Source organism: Carica papaya, chromosome 3 (genome assembly GCF_054855325.1).
Source record: "Carica papaya isolate Zhongbai chromosome 3, ASM5485532v1, whole genome shotgun sequence".
In the NCBI taxonomy this organism is placed as follows: Eukaryota; Viridiplantae; Streptophyta; class Magnoliopsida; order Brassicales; family Caricaceae; genus Carica; species Carica papaya.
Genome location: NC_142311.1, coordinates 1,259,256 through 1,273,673, shown reverse-complemented (window position 1 = coordinate 1,273,673; position 14,418 = coordinate 1,259,256). Strand labels below are relative to the sequence as shown.

General features: G+C 35.0%; 3 protein-coding genes across 11 annotated transcripts; 1 reads left to right on the top strand and 2 right to left on the bottom strand.

Annotated features, from left to right (window-relative positions):
• Nucleotides 1–17: 17 nt before the first annotated feature.
• Nucleotides 18–2,620, bottom strand: LOC110815470 (GDSL esterase/lipase At1g54790). 3 transcript variants are annotated; one of them, XM_022043279.2, is made up of 5 exons: nt 2,283–2,620; nt 1,189–1,389; nt 912–1,078; nt 516–786; nt 18–423 (listed from the first exon to the last, which is right to left on the bottom strand). In XM_022043279.2, the coding sequence occupies exons 1-5, from the start codon at nt 2,506–2,508 to the stop codon at nt 155–157; spliced, it is 1,134 nt and encodes a 377-aa protein (XP_021898971.1). In that variant the 5' UTR covers nt 2,509–2,620; the 3' UTR covers nt 18–154. The 3 variants fall into 3 exon arrangements, with proteins under 3 accessions (XP_021898971.1, XP_088071040.1, XP_088071041.1); XM_088214914.1 differs by lacking the exon at nt 2,283–2,620 and adding an exon at nt 1,659–1,974; XM_088214915.1 differs by lacking the exon at nt 2,283–2,620 and adding an exon at nt 1,497–1,649.
• Nucleotides 2,621–4,004: 1,384 nt separating this feature from the next.
• LOC110815459 (ATP binding microtubule motor family protein) lies at nt 4,005–8,960 on the bottom strand. Of its 4 annotated transcripts, none has more exons than XM_022043267.2 (16): nt 8,650–8,717; nt 8,282–8,422; nt 8,070–8,172; nt 7,652–7,695; nt 7,015–7,044; nt 6,798–6,920; nt 6,672–6,697; nt 6,479–6,560; nt 6,283–6,324; nt 6,170–6,203; nt 5,943–6,018; nt 5,637–5,850; nt 5,466–5,557; nt 5,033–5,141; nt 4,769–4,948; nt 4,005–4,502 (listed from the first exon to the last, which is right to left on the bottom strand). In XM_022043267.2, the coding sequence occupies exons 2-16, from the start codon at nt 8,393–8,395 to the stop codon at nt 4,332–4,334; spliced, it is 1,440 nt and encodes a 479-aa protein (XP_021898959.1). In that variant the 5' UTR covers nt 8,396–8,422; nt 8,650–8,717; the 3' UTR covers nt 4,005–4,331. The 4 variants fall into 4 exon arrangements, with proteins under 4 accessions (XP_021898959.1, XP_088071033.1, XP_088071032.1 ...); XM_088214907.1 differs by having other exon boundaries at nt 8,576–8,695; XM_088214906.1 differs by lacking the exon at nt 8,650–8,717 and having other exon boundaries at nt 8,282–8,632.
• An 85-nt stretch (nt 8,961–9,045) lies between these two features.
• On the top strand, nt 9,046–13,789 carry LOC110815387 (S-adenosyl-L-methionine-dependent methyltransferases superfamily protein). 4 transcript variants are annotated; one of them, XM_088214909.1, is made up of 10 exons: nt 9,046–9,263; nt 9,334–9,421; nt 10,879–11,007; nt 11,104–11,167; nt 11,266–11,353; nt 11,556–11,640; nt 11,974–12,030; nt 12,760–12,876; nt 12,976–13,046; nt 13,204–13,789. In XM_088214909.1, the coding sequence occupies exons 1-10, from the start codon at nt 9,175–9,177 to the stop codon at nt 13,610–13,612; spliced, it is 1,197 nt and encodes a 398-aa protein (XP_088071035.1). In that variant the 5' UTR covers nt 9,046–9,174; the 3' UTR covers nt 13,613–13,789. The 4 variants fall into 4 exon arrangements, with proteins under 4 accessions (XP_088071035.1, XP_021898873.2, XP_088071038.1 ...); XM_022043181.2 differs by having other exon boundaries at nt 10,876–11,007; XM_088214912.1 differs by having other exon boundaries at nt 9,047–9,263; nt 9,334–9,403.
• Nucleotides 13,790–14,418: the final 629 nt, after the last annotated feature.

Sequence of the window (14,418 nt, the reverse complement as noted above, 5' to 3'; positions counted from 1 at the left end):
TTGCTTGTCTTTAGTCGAAAACTATAAATCATTGAGTCACAAATTGTATCATTTGACAAGACCTCCCTCTTATTAGTGGCTTGAAATCAATACCATAAGCCAACAAATGAAGAGAGATGTTAATTATATAATTACAATAATGAAGATTCTGTCCTCAAAACTTGATGGGTAGGAGGAAAGGCATTTTATCAGCGAAAGGAGGATCAGAATACTTCCCGGTTAGTATCTGTGACGAAACGTATTGATTTGCAGCCTCAGTATAATGAATTCCATCCCAGTTTACATATTCGGTACTATCATTGCACGCAGTGGCTGTGACTGAAGAACCATCCAAGACTTTCGTTTGCCCACAAGCAATCCTACTGTCGTAGTTTAGTGGTGGACCTCCAACCCCACAGCATGCCGTTATAGGTTGCTCAAAACCTGCAAATCAAGATTTTATTCAGCTAAAAGATATTACAATTGAAATACAGTGTTGGGATTCATAACTGAAATTTAATCAAGAGGGATCATACCGTATCGAGAGTAATTAGCAATAAGGTTGGACTTTATTGAGAAGATATCCACATAGGTGACATTAGAACCTGCAAATGAACTCTGCAACTTTTTGCAGAGAGCATGAAGCTGAAGATTAAAAAATCTAGCAGCCTGGTTATGTGCGCTGACACATCCTAGCTCATCAAGCTTCAATGGATCTGTTCCGAACTTGGCAACATTCTGAGCCAGGCATCCAAGAGGCCCAGTATTATGTACCCAAAAATTTCTTGCACCTTGGTCATATAGTCTCTGGACAAAAAAACAAAACAAAATCAAAGAGTTCAAATCTTTACTATTTTCATATGATCAAAAAGAGAATGCAAGCAAATCAAAGTAGAACAATTTTGACCCTTTTCAAATCCAACCGAGCTCACCTTTAGTCCAGTTTCAAATTCCTCTAAAATTTTTGGAATAGATGCCAGAACTTGGTCTAATGTTTTAGAGTAAAACGCACCAGCAAGATCATTCTGACCAATATCAAACATGTAGAGACCCTTTTCGAAATAGTCTTGCAGTGGCAGGTACTTTTCATACTTCCTGCCTGCCACAAAATTAAAATAAGTGGGTGCTGGTTAAAATTTCTTATCAGTATTTTCAGGCAATAATCCTTCTGAAAATTCACCAGATTGAAAATTTTCACGGTATGCACACCTTTTGCTAGCAAATCAAGAGCCCTAACTTTGAATCTGAGGAACTGGGAAACCTGGATCCCAAATGAAAATGGACTGAGATCTGAAGCAGTTGCTGGAAGAATCTTTGATGCTGCAGCCGCAAAGTTGCACCCTTTGCGAAAATTCGGTAAGCCAAGTGAATCCAGATAGGCATTCAAGAATGGCAAATCCATTGCATCCACTGCAACATTATATACTCAAACAAATGTAAATATATCCAACAGAACCAAAAATTAGCCATCATAGAAAAGGATGCAAGGATTGAAGAGAGAAAAAAAAAAAGAACACCTTGATGAAAACAGGGGAAACAGAGGAATAATGAGAAAAACAGTATGGATGACAACAGGGGAAACAGACAATATGCAGAGACTATAGCCATAAAAACCTAATGGGCAAAAAACAGAGAACTTTATATGGACGATTATTTTCAGATTCTGGAGGGTAAATTACTGAGAAAATCAACAATGAGACGGCCATCACAGTATCTCCCAGATGGTGTTTGGAAGTAAGATTGCCCATTAGGAGGATTAAGGCTTTCAATCCCAGCAGAAATGAGCTCTCCAGTATCAGAATTCGAGTCTCCGAAGTTGAAAACCACAGGATAATTGAAGTGAATGGCACTTGTTAGAGTCAAGAAGATGGAGATCAAAGTGAACCAGATATACAGAAGGCAGGTCCTTGTAGCCATAAGAGCCAGAGCAATCTTCTCTGGTAGCTTTCACGTATTAGTTAAAAACTAGATATACATACATACATATATATATATATATATATATATAAACGTATTGTAACTTTCCATTAGTAGACCAAGGGTTGGTGGTGGTTTGCAATAAAAGTCATCTTCTTTTATTGGCAACCCGACAGGAGATTGGAAGCAATTAGTTTTGTTTTGCAGGTTGGTGTACCATACTTTTTCTTATTGCCATTCTGTTCCACAAAAACTTCATTAATTACACTAAGGAAATGCCTGAAAACCCAACTTGTCTTTTTTTCCCTTCTCAATTCTCTAATGAACTACTGATTGAACATGACATTTTCAACACTGTAAAAACACAAATTTAGTTAGAAGAATACTTAAGAGATCAACGAGGAGGCGGCCATCGCAGAACCTTCCTGATGGAGTCTTGAAGTAAATCATACCATAAGGAGGATCAAGGTGATCACCCATTCCAGCAATAAGTTCACCTGTGTCAGAATTTGAATCACCAAAGTTGAAAACAGAAGGGTAATTGAATTCAATGGGGTAGGAAAGAGGTAAGAGAATTGAAGTTAAGGTGAGGATTTGTAGGGTCAATTTCATGGTTTAAACGTTTTTCTGTTTCTTTCTTTCTTTGTTGAAGTTAAAGTTTTGATTGGCTCTGCCAATAAATCAAATTCAATGCAGCTTTATAAACATGTGATGAAGAGGGAAAGTTGAATTGTTTCTGAAACCTTTGATGTTTAGAGTGAGGGTTTACTTTAGATTATGGAAAGAGCCAAGATTTATGGCCAAAAGCAATGCCTTTACACCCCCTCTTTTTTGTTGTCTCTCAAGTGAGAATGAAGCTGTAACTGTGAAGAAATGATACTAAACAAATACTAAAAGACAAGACATTAACAAACCTAATCAAAGCCTGAAAGCACCAAACAGTTCATATTTCGAGTGGCTAAGGTATGTTCCCGGCACGGTTCAAATACCATATGATACAATAAGTGAAATTTATCACATTTTTCTAGAGTCTGAATGTACGAAATACTAAATTTTCTATTAAATAAAAAAAATAAAGCAAAAAAATTCGAATAAATTAATATTCCAAGACAAAAGAAAAATAAGAAGAGGCTTGAGACACTGGGCACCATTCTGCAAGCAAGATGTTCGAGTATCCCTTCCACGGGTGGCATTTTGGAAACTTAACTTTTTTGTTTTATCCAGTCTCCTACTCCACATTTTCTTGGTTACTTAAGTCTGTGGAGGAACAATAATAAAGAATTTCCAATGTAATATTTTTCTAGTGGGCACAATCGGTTTCTTTCCCCAGTCAAATGTTAATTTAACTCTAATTGTAATAAAAAAAAAATTTGAACGATATCTCAGTGTTATCGTAAAGCAAGAGAACTTTATATAGATTTTTATATAAATAAATAATTTGTATTAAAAAAAAATTCTATATATTCTTCATCGTTTTTTTAACTTCTCGAGTATTATTGACAAATAATTTTATTATTTTAAAAAAATTCTTATATATTTTTCATCACTTAACTTCACGTATCAAAAAAATTCAAGCATGTTATCAAATACTAAATGCAGATAAGACTCAAGATCTTCAATCCAAATTCAAAGGGATACTACGAGAGTCGAAGTGCACCAAGGCAACACGTGGCGCAACAATCTCTGATTCTTTTTATCTATTGCTCATATAATAATTGTATGGAAGAGTCGGCCGGGAATACATATGATGATCATTTTCAATATATTCAACTTAAAATAGTATACAGAAAGAATTGCAGGTAAATAGAAAGAAGTAAAGATCCAATGCTCATGATTTTCCATGTGACAAGAAACAAGCTTCTTCGATTTTAATGTAGGTTAATATTTTTTCAAACGAATTACATGTTTCACTTTACCTCTTGTAATCAAACTACCTATATGGATTAAGAAAACTTCCCATTACAATGCCTTTTTCCCAGATTATGAAAAGCATCATCACTCGGGCAAGTCCACACCATAAGGCCTCCACATAACTGCCCCAAAAAAGCATGCCCTTTTTTGTTTGTTAACAAAAAGCATGCACAATTATTATTTTTTGGGAAAAGATCACGTATAATAGAAGATATACTCATGTATATGATAGCATCCACATTTTCTTTTTCTGTTTTTTGTTTTTCCTGTCCTTTTTCAAACTGAGTCCAAGAACTTGCTTGACAATTTCGTCACGATACAATAATTTTTGTTCACGTGAAAATAAGAGTAGGATTTACCTCTCTTTCTTGGCATGCAAACGAATGCAGAAAAGCAGATACCTATGCTGTTTCAATTTTTGACACCACAATTCACTCAAATCATCTCCTTGAATCCTCCATTGGATATGCTTCCTATAAGCATGGTAGGAATTATTATGTCCCAATGTCGGTAACAAACACTATTCATTTCTGCATCTTGGCGCGGTTGAATGGCGCAAATCGCCAAACAGAAGAACCAACAAATTCTGACATCTTATAAAGAAGGCTTCGTCCTTCTCTACTCTTTTTGTAGAGTGCATAAAATCTTTCAGAAGCGGCTACTCTTCCCTTGAGAACCTCGTTTTCACCCTTAAGCTGAAAAGACACAACAACCACTATCACTAAAAATATCCGTATAATGAAGTATTCAGCTTCTCTTGGGTTCTGGAATAAAGAGATTGCATTAATGTATCTCCAGGGAAGGACTTGAAACACGACTGGAAAAGAAGCATGGTGAGAAACTCGTAGCAATTCCACATCTAAATTGAACAAGCGAAAAAAGCAAAAAAGCAGCCAAAAATACACGTGAAGTAGTGAAGACACCATGCCATGGATGATTAATCAAATCATTTCCCTACTACCTGCTCAATTCTAAATAGGAGATATTCCAGAGTTTGCTGCAATGAGGAAATTGTTTGTGAAATAACATCTTCATAAACTGATTCCAAGTCTTCAACTGATTCATCACCAAGGGGAAGTCCCTCCATTATGAATAATTCCTCAAGTAACTTCACATCTTCAGTATTCAGTCTCTCCTTCAACTACATGGATGGATGCTTCTTAGATATTACAAAAAATATATGTATCAGTTAATATGCAATTATATATTACACAAGAGCTTTAACCTTTTCTAGAACTCTGTCACATTTCTCATCTTTGCTTTTGGTTACTAGTGTATGTTTCTTGGTGAATTTATCTTCACTGACGAATGGTGATGCCTTTATATGCTTTGCCCTGACAAAGGGCAAACCAGAAAATGGGGCAGAAATCAGAGCCACCCAAAATGAAAACTATCATATCAAAATCTTCGAAGATATAAATTCAGGAAACATCATCTGGACTGACTCAAACTGATTTTATGAAAAGAGACCCTACCAACACATATTCAAATAACAAATTTTATGCAGTTACTCTTTGTTTTTAAACAGTAAGAAAGAATGTAGTGGGCTTTATAGGTGCTTAAACTTTGGAAATTCCTCTTTTACTTCTAACAAAATAAAATTAAATCACCTTTCAAACGGTGGGATGGTGTTCTGTATGAAGTCAGGATTCACATACCTTGTGCCAAAGCGGAGAGTAGATAGGCTCTCTGATGCATTTGAATAGCTTGGTGAGCAACAACACAATAATGCAGTTCGAGAGGTCCCTCCCTATATCATCTGAATCAGTTTTCCTAATAAAACATTTACTTGTTAAAAAGTTAATGAGACTCAAGAAGTAGAAACCAACAAGAGCATCTTGTAGAATCCGAGTAAGCTTGGAATCACGGAACGGAATGTGGTTTGCTTTGCCAACACTTGTCAGAGCATTGATTACATTTCCTAAAGCTGAGAGGGACTTATTGATTGTCTTAGCTTCTTCAAGAACTTTTCCTTCAGCTCCTGTTTTCTCTACTTTCTCAGACCCAGCCAGGTCCACAAGAATTAGTTTACCATTTTTCACCCTGTTCAGCCATCATACTTTGAATGTTCAAGACTATCTTTTCAAAAAAAAATTTAAAAAAAAAAATCAACCGCTACAAGGAAGAAATATTACCTCTTATCTCTGATCAGTTCTTGTTGGACCACAAATATGTATACACAATGACTTCTACTGCTGGCCATATTCATTTCTTATATCTGTTAATGCTTAAAACAGTTTTTAAGAGCTCCAATATGATTCAAAAAGATCTGACTCTTTTATTAGCTCGCTGAGGAATGGCTTTTCTATGTTTAACTAAACTGCAGCAGAAAGAATTAAAAGCAGCAAAGAGAGAAGGATACGGGTCTCTCCAACTGCTCTATTAGCTATACCCCTCTGCAAAAAAGTCTGCATGAGGAAGCTAGATGACATGGTATGCGTATATGGGAAAGATATCGGCCAATTTTTATCTTACAGATAGGTTTTGTAATGCTTCTGCAGGGTCCAATATAGAAATCTGGGAAAGAAAGAAACTCAGAGATTCATGCAATTAGAGAACATAGAATAACAAAAATAAAGAAAAGGAAAAGGGAAACGAGACATCCAACACATGTTATCCTTTGATAAATTAACTTACAAAACAATAACTAGGTTGTGGAAACTGAGGTCACCTCTGTCATTCCAGATAATAATATTCCTTGTGTTCTACTCTCCTTGATCTGTATGTTATCCTTTGATAAATCAAATAGGTCCCTATGAAAAAACACATTGGAATTTAAAATTCAGATCCAAACTATAAGAAGATTTTAGCCTCATTCATGGCTAATCAAGGATTGAAAGGGATAAGAAACCATATTGAGGTACCTGACTTTCTCCATATAAATCTCCACCTAGTGGAGTCAAAAGATTGTTCAGAAATTGCACTAGCAAGTATAATTTTTAGTTGATGCAAATGCAAACCCTGTACTACAATACAAGTTTTATCAATACCATTGAAAACTTCATTGTGTATTTTGTTGTTTCGCTGGAAGATTTAATACATTCAAACAGTCCATCTACTACTCTTGGAAGTAATCCCTTCTTCTTCTCATCCTGTTCTAGAATTCCTGATCCCTAATTAGAATAACAAATAAAGAAATCCAGTTAATCTTTGCCTATCTATATAACATTAAAATTCTTCAAATATGTAGTCTGTTCTTTACATCACCTCCATGCTATATGTCTTCCCGGCTCCTGTCTGTTGTCAAGATGATAAAGTTGGTTAAGATTGAGAATCTGTAAGTTCATTTGAGAAGTCCATGGAACCCAAAAAAAAAGCCATTCATGACTCTGCTAACCATCCTAATTCTAAAGATTCCTTATATAGTGTTTAAAGAGCCAAAACTCTTTCAGTCCTTAGTAAAGTATCCCATCTGAATTTCCTGATAAAAATAGTTTTCAGTGACCAATTGACTCAATTGTCACCTAGTGATGGTTCAAATCATTAGGGGTGAGATTCCTCAGACTTGATCTACTGTATACAAAAAAATTGACTCACTTTTCAGACATGAAATTCTATATGCTGGTTTCTGATTGTGTCAACAACTTCTTTAATAGCAGAACTGGCAACATAATCAATATTATAGGATGCGTATTTGAATCTAGCAAATTGGAGTTAATGTTTCAGATCTTTTGGACGTCAAAGTTCATTCCTCAATTTCTAATTTTGATTCATCAAATAAATATCTTTCTTTGTGCCAGTATGTAGAAATATCAACATGGTAACAAAAGCCAGAATCCTTATGATAATCTAGCCACCACATCCTTAGTGAGGATCATCTAATTCACCACTAAGTTAGGGTTACCTGTCCGTAAGTGATGATTGTGCCATTTAAGGCTTTAACAGCATCTGCTTATCAAAGAAAACATATAGAAATCAGAAACCATGACATGAGAGCAAGTTAGGAAGGCCAAAATAGTAGACATGATCTCAGTGTAAGTCCATAGAAACCTATCTTCTGTTTCTAGCCAGGAAATTGAAAACAAATTAGAGAAATTTACAAGATCTAGAATATATCTCATCTCTTTAGGGTCTGAGAGAAGACTAAGAACACTAAGACATACAAAGATACAGTCTAGGACATATTTTCAGTCGAAGTATATGAAAACCAGACAAATTCTTTAGTCTTTCTTTTCTTTGATTTTCTTAACAAGCAAACAGAAAAGTCCGCAAGCAATCTGAGTCAAAGGCTAACGGTTAAGTCCATGGATTATGATTTATACCTCGAACAATAGGCAGAGCCAGAAATTCATAGACATCAGCTTGCTCGGATTTCTCATAGAACACTCTGTCAAAGTTAAATGTGAAATCTTCTTCCTTCTCATCCTACCACACACACGAATTACTAACACATTGCTAAACTGATTTAACAGATAATTAGGCATCAAATGTAAATAAAATATTAAACATTAAGCATTCTGAAGCAAGAACGGACCTTGAAAATGAAAGATTCAGTGTCGATGCCGTGAATGCAGACACCATCGCCATGATCTCTTCTCTCCTTTGAGCTCAAAGGCCTAAATCGAGCGCAGACCGTTATATTTGACATAGCTTTATCAACAAAACCTCAAATATCCTGAGAAATCAATAAACAAAATTTATTGGCATGTTTAAAACAAGAGTTATAACCAATGGAGTGAACGGAGCTACTCAACGACTCGCGCCAACGAGGAAGATCAAGAACAAACAACATATCTATTGAAATGATATACAGATAAACCTAGATTACATTCAAATAATTCTAAAATTTGAAACGCTGGAATCAACGGAAGAAGCGCGGTTCTTAGCATGAAACTCACGGACCTCAGTTCTTGCACTACAAGTTTCTACTAATGGCGGGCAAGTTAGGAAACAAGCGATAAATGAAATTTAAATATAGGCCAGAGAGTCGGTTGCCTGGCTTCATTATTGGACCTAGCTACGTGGGCCTGACGTGGTGGGTCCGGCCCATTAATGTTTATGGTAGGCCCAATTCAAATGCAGGAGATATTTTTTAAATGTTGTCCAGTCCCGTCCATGACAAGTTAGGCACCGGAGTTGACCCGTTAAATCCAATAGGTCAAGCCCAAATTAGTTATGGGTTTTTAAATTTAAAATTATATTGGGCCAAACCAGAGACGGGCCAAAATTAATTTTATGTAGAATCCAAACCCATTCACCGCTTGAAGCCAGTTCATATTTTGAATGGGTTACCCAAGCGTAGCCGACGATGAATCCACAGAAGTTAACAATGTTGCAGGCTGCCAGCGCTGTAAGACGAAGTTCTTTAAAATTTCAAGTTTAAACCCTTTCGATGATGCAAGAAACCCAGATCTTGCAGGCGCGCAGATGACGGACCCGGCGGCTCCACCGTGCCTCCACTTAGTCTCGGCCTTTCTCGCCATGGAACCCACCGATTCTTTGGTTTCTTTCGCGAGGTAAATTCTTGCGTCCGTTTTTGTTTCTCCCCTGGTTTTATCATCGTTGATATCATTTCGCGTCTTGTAGAAACTGCGGTGGAGGATTGGTTACAGAGGAAGTGCAGAGGTTCATCTGGGAACATTGTATTTGCGAAGCTGTAAGCCAACTTTACTGGGTATATGTGTGTGTGTGAGTGTGCGTGGATAATACGTCAAAAAGCAAAATCGAAATTCATAGTATTTATCTATTCAAATGTGTTTGCGTGCGTGGATAATATGTCAAAAAGCAATTATACTCTTAAAAGAGTTTAAATCGAAAGTTATAGTATTTATCTATTCAAATAGAATGTGTGTTTTCTAATTTTGTCAAGTTTTAAAAGTATTGTCAAGGTGGCAACATGTGACTGCTTTTGTCATTGCTAAGCTATTCTCTTGCAGCATTGTGTTTCTAGATGCCGATTATAGTACTTAAATAGGGAATATAAAGCACTGGAGTGGCATTAGCGGTAGAAAGAATTGGAATTTCTTTCTAGTTTTATGTATTCTTGTTAGTTTTTTATAGCGATTGATACTACATCATCTGCTATGGACATTGTGTTAGACACGAAGTTAATGATAAAGATCTATTCGGATAAAATTTAAAAGTTCAGATTATATTTGAACCAAAAGATACTGTAAGGGTTTATTTGAACCTTTTCTAATAGTATTAGAGCTTTTTGATGTATTTTATATATATATGTGTGTGTGTGTGTGTGTGAGTGTGCGTGGATGATACGTCAAAAAGCAATTATACTATTAAAAAAGTTTAAATCGAAATTCATAGTATTTATCTATTCAAATGTGTGTGCGTGCGTGGATAATATGTCAAAAAGCAATTATACTCTTAAAAGAGTTTAAATCGAAAGTTATAGTATTTATCTATTCAAATAGAATGTGTGTTTTCTAGTTTTGTCAAGTTTTAAAAGTATTGTCAAGGTGGCAACATGTGACTGCTTTTGTCATTGCTAAGCTATTCTCTTGCAGCATTGTGTTTCTAGATGCCGATTATAGTACTTAAATAGGGAATATAAAGCACTGGAGCGGCATTAGCGGTAGAAAGAATTGGAATTTCTTTCTAGTTTTATGTATTCTTGTTAGTTTTTTATTGCGATTGATACTACATCATCTGCTATGGACATTGTTTTAGACACGAAGTTAATGATAAAGATCTCTTCGGATAAAATTTAAAAGTTCAGATTATATTTGAACCAAAAGATACTGTAAGGGTTTATTTGAGCCTTTTCTAATAGTATTAGAGCTTTTTGATGTATTATATATCTATATATATATATATATATACATATATATGAGAATTTTTAACTTAGAGACTCTTTGGTTGCTAAGAAATTCCAGGAGGATGTCAAAATTTAAGTGAAAATTTCTATACCACCATTAATCAGTAACTTTCCCTTGAATCATTTAAAGAATTGAAGGAAAAGGAGAATCTTTTAAGTCTAGGTTCCCTTTTTCCTTGAGCTGTTGAGCATTCAATTCTTTCAACTTTGATTTGTGGGTTTACTTCTTTTATACAGTAACTCTGGTAATGTTTATTCATGGAGTATAAAACTTGGGTTCAGTTGTATGATCGCAGCAGGTTGCAAATGTTCATGTATCTTATGTGAAGAATTTTCTGAAGAAGCTTATACATGAAGTCGAGTCAAAGAATGGTGACATGCTGGATCAATTATATGAAAAGTATGCTTACTATATGGTTTCACTGAAGGTAATGTTTATCAAAAAACTTATTGGCTTTCTAATTGAATGATTTTTGTCCTTAAATGTGCTTGGTTTATATTTGACAAGACTTCCTGGTCACTAGGATGACATTTTGACGAAAGGAGGCATCAGAGTCTGCAAGCACATATCGTATCTTTTTCCCGAGGGTAACTATTATTACTCCCATATGTTGGTTTTTTTTAATATTTCAATATTTTCTATCTTCTTGCTTCCAGTTTTATATTTGATTGCTTGTTTCTTCTAGGTTGCTATAAACTTGACAGTTGCCCAAGTTCGAGGAAGCTGACAGTTCAACTCCAATGTTCACTCAACATGCTTGAAGGAGATACAGGGTATGACCATGATTTGTCACTATCAAAATATGTAATGGATGTCTCTGGATTTATGCATTATCCTCTTCATCCAATTATTTTCATGCACATAAGAAATCATGACACTGAGTTCTTTCTCATATACAGCTATTATTCTTACAAAAAATATTAATTCTATTTTTTATGCAAACTTATGCAAGTCATAACAGCTTTGGTTACACAGGTGTTCAGTCTGGCCCTCCAGTCTCTTTCTGTCAGAGTTCATCCTTTCTTTTCCAGATATATTCTGTCATAAATCATGCTTTGAGGTAATTTATCTGGTTTCATATGTGATTCCTCTATTAAAAAGTTTTCAGAACTTCCTCCACATTGATTAGTGACCTATAAATGTGTTGAAACAGCTTCATCTTACTAAATTTCTGAAACAACCATTTAATGACATTTTGACACAAAGCATGACATTGGAATTTATTTGCACTACTTGGACTTTCTTCCCTCCTTTTCTCATAATTAAGATCTTACTCTACATGTATACCTTCCCTTTCCCCTCATTATTATATTCTGGACAGATACTGAAGGCAATACATCAAAGTTCAAAACTTGTTAACTTATATTTTCTTTTATGTTTGAGAAAAGATTAGGTTGGTTCTGGTGTCGGTTTGGTTGGAATCTGTCTTGCGCATGTAAAAGCCTCCAAGGTATGCTTTCCAAACCACATGTATATGCTCTCTGAATTCTCCCAAATATCATAGTCATTTTCTGGACTTATTCTTTTGAAGGTCTAGTTCATCTTATTGATCTTCAAAAATTATGTGACTTATTGAGTAGTATGTTTGTTTCACAGTTTGCTAACTGGATGTCCTAAGTAGTGACTCTTTTTCCATACATCCACTTGAACCCCATGGCAGTCGTTGGCTCACATATTTTGTATCTTATCTGGAAATAGGACTGTGATAGGTGCGGATTTTAGCCAATTAGAAGTTGATTGGTTTTCTGGAATTGGATATATCGCCTTTTTTTACCAATAATCTTCTGCAACAAGCATAGATTAGATCGTTTGGTCACTTTGATGTACTGAAGATCAGTTTTATGATAGTTATAATGTGAACTTAAACAACTTGGCTGTTGCTAGTTGGTACCCGTTGTGGACTTTAAACAACTTGGCTGTTGCTAGTTGGTACCCGTTATGGAAGTTGTCCTGAAGACATTCTTAAATCTGTCATTGGGAATTGGATAAGTTGTGTGTTATCAATCTCTTATTTCCATTGCTCTTGTTCTACCGAATAATGTGTTTGGAACCACTCCCTTTTATCTTTGCAATTTGTAGAACTGTGTATAGTTGTCTATCATTTCTGGCAAAATGTAAGATTTTGATACTCAATGAAAAAGGTCAGCCACGTATGCTTGATATGGTACTCGTGATGCAGGTGATATTAAGTGATGGTGACCATTTGACTTTGACAAATATGAAGCTTAATCTGGAAATGAACAAGATGAGTGGTGAAACTAATTTGCCTGGGAAAGCTATTGAAGACCAAAATAAGGTGAGTTCGTAATGAGTCCATTTGACCAAAATATTTCTTGTTAGCTTGTTAACTATTTCAAGTTATAGTAGACAGCTAAGTCTAACTGCAAATTCTCAGGTGAAGTGCATTTATTTGCCATGGGAATCTGCAACAGAAAATGAGCTACAAAATTTTATGCCTGACATTATGTGAGTATTACTCTTCAATCTGTATTTCTTTTAAATATGGATGAGGAAGGAGCTTGATTCCTCTGCAAGATCGATGGTGCTAACCGTGCTATTTTGATTTAACTGACTCTGCACTGCTATTGATTTATCACTTTGCCTCTGTTACTTCTTTCCACAGCTTGGGTGCAGATGTTATTTATGACCCATCCTGCCTTCCCCATCTCGTTCGAGTACTGGCTACCCTTTTGAATGAAACAAATTCATGTTCCGAGGACTGGAAAGAGACTTGCAAGGGCCCTTTGGTAGATGTTAAATGTTCTGACAATGAAATCAATGGTGCCAATCAAAGCAAAGATCGCCCCATCTGTGATCCCGCCACAAATTGTGGACATACCAGAGGCAGGATTGCTTACATAGCTTCTGTTATTCGCAATATTGACACCTTCAATTATTTCCTTGAACTGGCTGAGCAGGCTAATCTTTCAGTCATCGACATAACTGGGAAACTGAGACCCTTTAGTTTTCTTCCCTATATGAAGTCATATGATCCATCAACTATACGATTATATACTGTTTCGTACAAGTGAGGTTTTTTCTCCTTGCTTAGTGATTTCTCTTTTCCTATGATGTTTACTGAGAGAAGATGATTCAAATGTTCTTGGCTTGTTTCCTTGTGCTATCAGTACTTTTCTAATGCCTCTCTGTAGACTGTAGTTTATGTTCGATTATTTTTATATTGGTATTACTGGAGTATTCGTTCGGTCTATGCTGAATCTGATTCGGCTAATGGTTAAGAATGTAAAATTAACTCGGAGGGTTAACATTTTATCTAACGAAAGTGCTAAGCAATTATGCTGTAATCTCTCCATAGGAATGAAAATGGAAGACGTATATCCTTTTCTTTTGGCAGTGATTTCTGTGTTATGATGCACACAAAAAATTACTCGTAATTAATTTATTTATAATACCTTCTATTAATATATTTTTGTGGTGAAAATAGGTTTTTGGAGTATTATATGTATAATTAGTTTTTCTTTTTTTTATAATATATCTACTCCTTGCATAGTAAATACATATGTTTTATTTAATACATAGTAGATACACTAGGGACAAGTTAAAATCTAATTTTTATAAATAATTATCTTTTGAAATAAAATCATTTGAATATTCTATTTAGAATAACAGTATTCATTTATTTAATATATGTCAGATATTATATTTTATACGTAAAAGTAATTGGATGATATTTTTTATTTGATAATTAAAATGAAAAATATGTTAATCAGCATTTTAATATATAATATATTATTTATGCTGTAATTATACTTATAATTATATACAATTAATATTCTTTTCTAATCCACCCGCCCGATGAAAACGTGATTGTTAATCT

Coding starts and splice junctions, on each gene's coding strand:
- LOC110815470 (XM_088214914.1), bottom strand. CDS start 1,896: ATGGCTACAAGGACCTGCCTTCTGTATATCTGGTTCACTTTGATCTCC. Junction 1,079..1,188: donor TCTTGATTTGCTAGCAAAAG/GTGTGCATACCG, acceptor ATTTTGTGGCAG/GCAGGAAGTATGAAAAGTAC. Junction 424..515: donor TGCTAATTACTCTCGATACG/GTATGATCCCTC, acceptor CTTGATTTGCAG/GTTTTGAGCAACCTATAACG.
- LOC110815459 (XM_022043267.2), bottom strand. CDS start 8,395: ATGTCAAATATAACGGTCTGCGCTCGATTTAGGCCTTTGAGCTCAAAG. Junction 8,173..8,281: donor CTGAATCTTTCATTTTCAAG/GTCCGTTCTTGC, acceptor TGTGTGTGGTAG/GATGAGAAGGAAGAAGATTT. Junction 6,325..6,478: donor TATTATCTGGAATGACAGAG/GTGACCTCAGTT, acceptor TTTCTTTCCCAG/ATTTCTATATTGGACCCTGC.
- LOC110815387 (XM_022043181.2), top strand. CDS start 9,175: ATGACGGACCCGGCGGCTCCACCGTGCCTCCACTTAGTCTCGGCCTTT. Junction 11,008..11,103: donor ACTATATGGTTTCACTGAAG/GTAATGTTTATC, acceptor CCTGGTCACTAG/GATGACATTTTGACGAAAGG. Junction 12,877..12,975: donor CTATTGAAGACCAAAATAAG/GTGAGTTCGTAA, acceptor GCAAATTCTCAG/GTGAAGTGCATTTATTTGCC.